Genomic DNA, 3283 nt, shown 5'->3' with positions numbered 1-3283 from the left:
GTGCCCTGGTCCGGGAAGATCCCACATGCTGCGGAGCGGCTAGGCGCGTGAGCCATGGCCGCTGAGCCTGTGCGTCCGGAGCCTGTACTCCGCAACGGGAGTAGGCCACAACAGTGAGAGGCCCGCGTAACGCAAAAAAAAAAAAAAAAAAAGAATCCGCCTGCCAATGCAGGGGACACGTGTTCGAGCCCTGTTCCGGGAAGATCCCACATGCCGCGGAGCAACTAAGCCCGTGCACAACAACTACTGACCCTGAGCTCTAGAGAGCCTGTGAGGCACAACTACTGAGCCCGCGTGCCACAACTACTGAAGCCCACGTGCCTAGAGCCTACACTCTGCAATAAGAGAAACCACCGCAATGAGAAGCCCGTGCACCACAACGAAGAGTAGCCCCTGCTCGCCGCAACCAGAGAAAAGCCTGTGTGCAGCAACAAAGACCCAACACAGCAAAAAAATAAAATAAATAAAAATTTTAAAAAGAAACATAGCAAGAATGTCAAAAGCTAAATTTATTTTTACCTCCATCTTTGCCTTAGAGATAGAAAATCTCTAATATGCTATAATTCAAATATAAGGACTGTCTTACCAGGTAATTTCTTTTCTAGTTGTTGCTGTTCATCTTCTAAAACTGGTTCCTCTGGTAACCTCTGATCTACTGAAGTTGAGCTTATGACAGATATACCACTGCCAGATCGAACTCTTCTGCAGTTGTGGAAAAAAAAAAAAAAAAAGGATTCACGTAGAGCTGTCTAGGTAGAATTGGGTAAATTATGAAAAAAATTTTTTTAAGATTATGCCACATATCATGGAGCAAATTTCATTTTTAGTGAGGAAAAGATAAAGATTTGGTCTCCTCTATTTACAAAGAGTTTCTTAAAAATGAGTATCTGAACGTCATCAGACTCTGAGTGCCATATTCATTCAAATGTTTAGAACCATCACCAAAAGTAGGACAATTCCAAAGGATTAAATCAATTAACAATTGTCAAGTGGTTAGAGCAGTACCTGGGACGTAGTAAGTGTTCACTGTTATGATCATAACCCTCCTATGGAACATTAAATTTCCAAGGAAAGATTAGCAGCTCAGCTAATTGAAAGCATCTTTTTTTTTTCCCTTTACAAAGTCTCTCCATGTTAGCTCTTAATAAACACATGAAATGTCTACACTTTATAGTCCTTAAAACAAAACACTTAGTTTACTGGTTAGTTTCACTTTACACCATTAATCTTGCTCTTTTAAACCGATCTACCTATCTTCTTTTTATGCTTTTTTATCAGCTTCCAGTGTTGTTTCTTGTAGCGATTCTTGCAGCTGTGAGATTTTATGGGCAAACTGTCCAGCTACCGGTTTCTTCCTACACATTCACAGTCTTCTCAGCTCCCCCCTGCACCGTATATGTGCTGACAGTGATGGCTTCATGTCTCATACTTTTATGGGGACTTTTCCCCCAGTCCTTCCCATGAGGGATTAGAACAGAAATTCTTATCTGTGCTTCTTCTGTTCTTCTTCGTACTCGTAAGATCTCAAATTTGTCTTTTGAGTTAAAGCTTTGAGACACAGTTGTCCAAGAGGGCTGTCTATGCGTGGTTGTGTGTAGGCGGGGGATACCAGTAACTGCAGAGTCCTCCCAATTGGACCCTGAACTACCCTCTCAATGTCTCTCCACTGAGGTTATGTTTCAGACCATGAAAATTTTCTTTAATTACCTTCCTGATTATAATTTCTACATTGCCAGCATTTCGTTACCTCTGTCTGGAATGTGTAGAATTCATAGGCAGAATCTCCTTGCTTTATTTTCTATGTACAGGTTGATATCATTGCACTTAAACTGCTAAAGTTTTGGGTGAGCTTTGATTATATGGATTGTCTCAAAAATCACAAAATCCGTGATGTTTTACTTGACTGTTTTACTAACATCCTATAAGTACTTTAAAGAACAGAACAGGGAAAGATTAACACAAACCTACCTAAGAAGATTTGCTTGAATTCATAGATATTTCATTTACTTGCCAAGAATAAAAAATGACTATAAGATACACAGCCAACAAAGCCAAGTTTGAAACTCACATACACAGCGCACAATGTCTTATGAGAGCCAAATATTCCTTACCTAAAGGAAGGTGGAATGTATTCTGGGGGCAGGACCGGTGGCAGTGGTTGGCCAGACATAGCTACATCAATTAGGTGCATAGCCAGGATAAATTCTTCTGCTGTGAGTTTTCCATCTTGATCAATGTCAGAAAGATTCCTATTCAACAAAAAGTTCATTGTAATCTAGTTTCATGAAAATGCATGCTTGTTACTATTCATGAGTGACTTAAACGTTCTATTTTCTTATTCTGACTCTAGGCCAACTGAGTTCCTCTGTGCCTCAGTTTATAAAAATAGTACCTATTTCACACCACCATTGCAAAGACAAAATGAGACAATCCATATAGTTGGGATGGAGTTCAGCATTCAACAGATGTTAACTATGATTATAATTACACTCTTCTCAACCATTGCAACCCATTTTAAATGTATCATACATTCCATGTGTCTAATTTAGACTACGCTCTGCAGACTATCGGGTCAGATAGTAAATATTTAAGCATTGCAGAACACACAATCTCTATCACACTGAATTCTGCTGCTGCAGCAGGAAAGTAGCCATAGACAATATATAGAGAAACAAATGGGCACGGTTGTTAATTAAAAAACAAAACCAGGTGCAGGCCAGATTCAGCTCACTGGACCAACCTCTGATCTAGGCCTCCAAGGGTGGATCTTTACCGCCTCCAGTCACAGAGGCAAGGTGTTTTCTGTTCCTTAATCTCAGGATTCAATCGTCACTGTTCTTCATAATCAACTTGCCCTGGTAGCTAATTAAACAGATTTTTCTAGCAAGTCCAAGAATGTGATTTTACTTAACAACTTCTGGACACCAAAAGAGGATGCAAGACCACAACACTGTTCACTAAAATACCAACAGGACAGATGCTACACTGGACAACTAACTGGCTTTGCTGATGCGATAAATCAAGAAACTCCTCTTAAATCTGAAATTTCCTCAGGTGGCATAAACTCTTTTTTTTAAGGTACAATATCCATACGGTAACATCCAACCCTTTTAGAGTATAATTCTTCGAGTTTTGACAAACACATTCAGTTGTGTAACTACTACAATGTATAGAAGTTTCATCATCACCGAAAATTCCTGTCTTTTTTTTTTTTTTTTTTTTTTTTTTTTTTTTTGTGGTATGCGGGCCTCCCTCCGCTGGGGGCTCCCCCGTTGGGGGGCAC

The 3283-nt window shown here is 40.0% G+C and overlaps 1 protein-coding gene across 1 annotated transcript in view; it reads right to left on the bottom strand.

Annotated features, from left to right (window-relative positions):
* Window positions 1–3283, bottom strand: part of ITSN1 (intersectin 1) — a 248386-nt gene that overhangs the window by 140252 nt on the left and 104851 nt on the right. Inside the window, exons 11-12 of the mRNA XM_028492624.2 lie at window positions 2112–2249; window positions 587–702 (exon numbers count right to left, since the gene is read on the bottom strand). Coding sequence (XP_028348425.1) covers window positions 587–702; window positions 2112–2249 — 254 coding nt within the window. The remainder of the gene's footprint in view (window positions 1–586; window positions 703–2111; window positions 2250–3283) is intronic.

This window comes from Physeter macrocephalus, chromosome 8 (genome assembly GCF_002837175.3).
Source record: "Physeter macrocephalus isolate SW-GA chromosome 8, ASM283717v5, whole genome shotgun sequence".
Classification (NCBI taxonomy): domain Eukaryota; kingdom Metazoa; phylum Chordata; class Mammalia; order Artiodactyla; family Physeteridae; genus Physeter; species Physeter macrocephalus.
The sequence above is the reverse complement of the archived record's forward strand: the minus strand, read 5'-3'. Positions and strand labels throughout refer to the sequence as shown.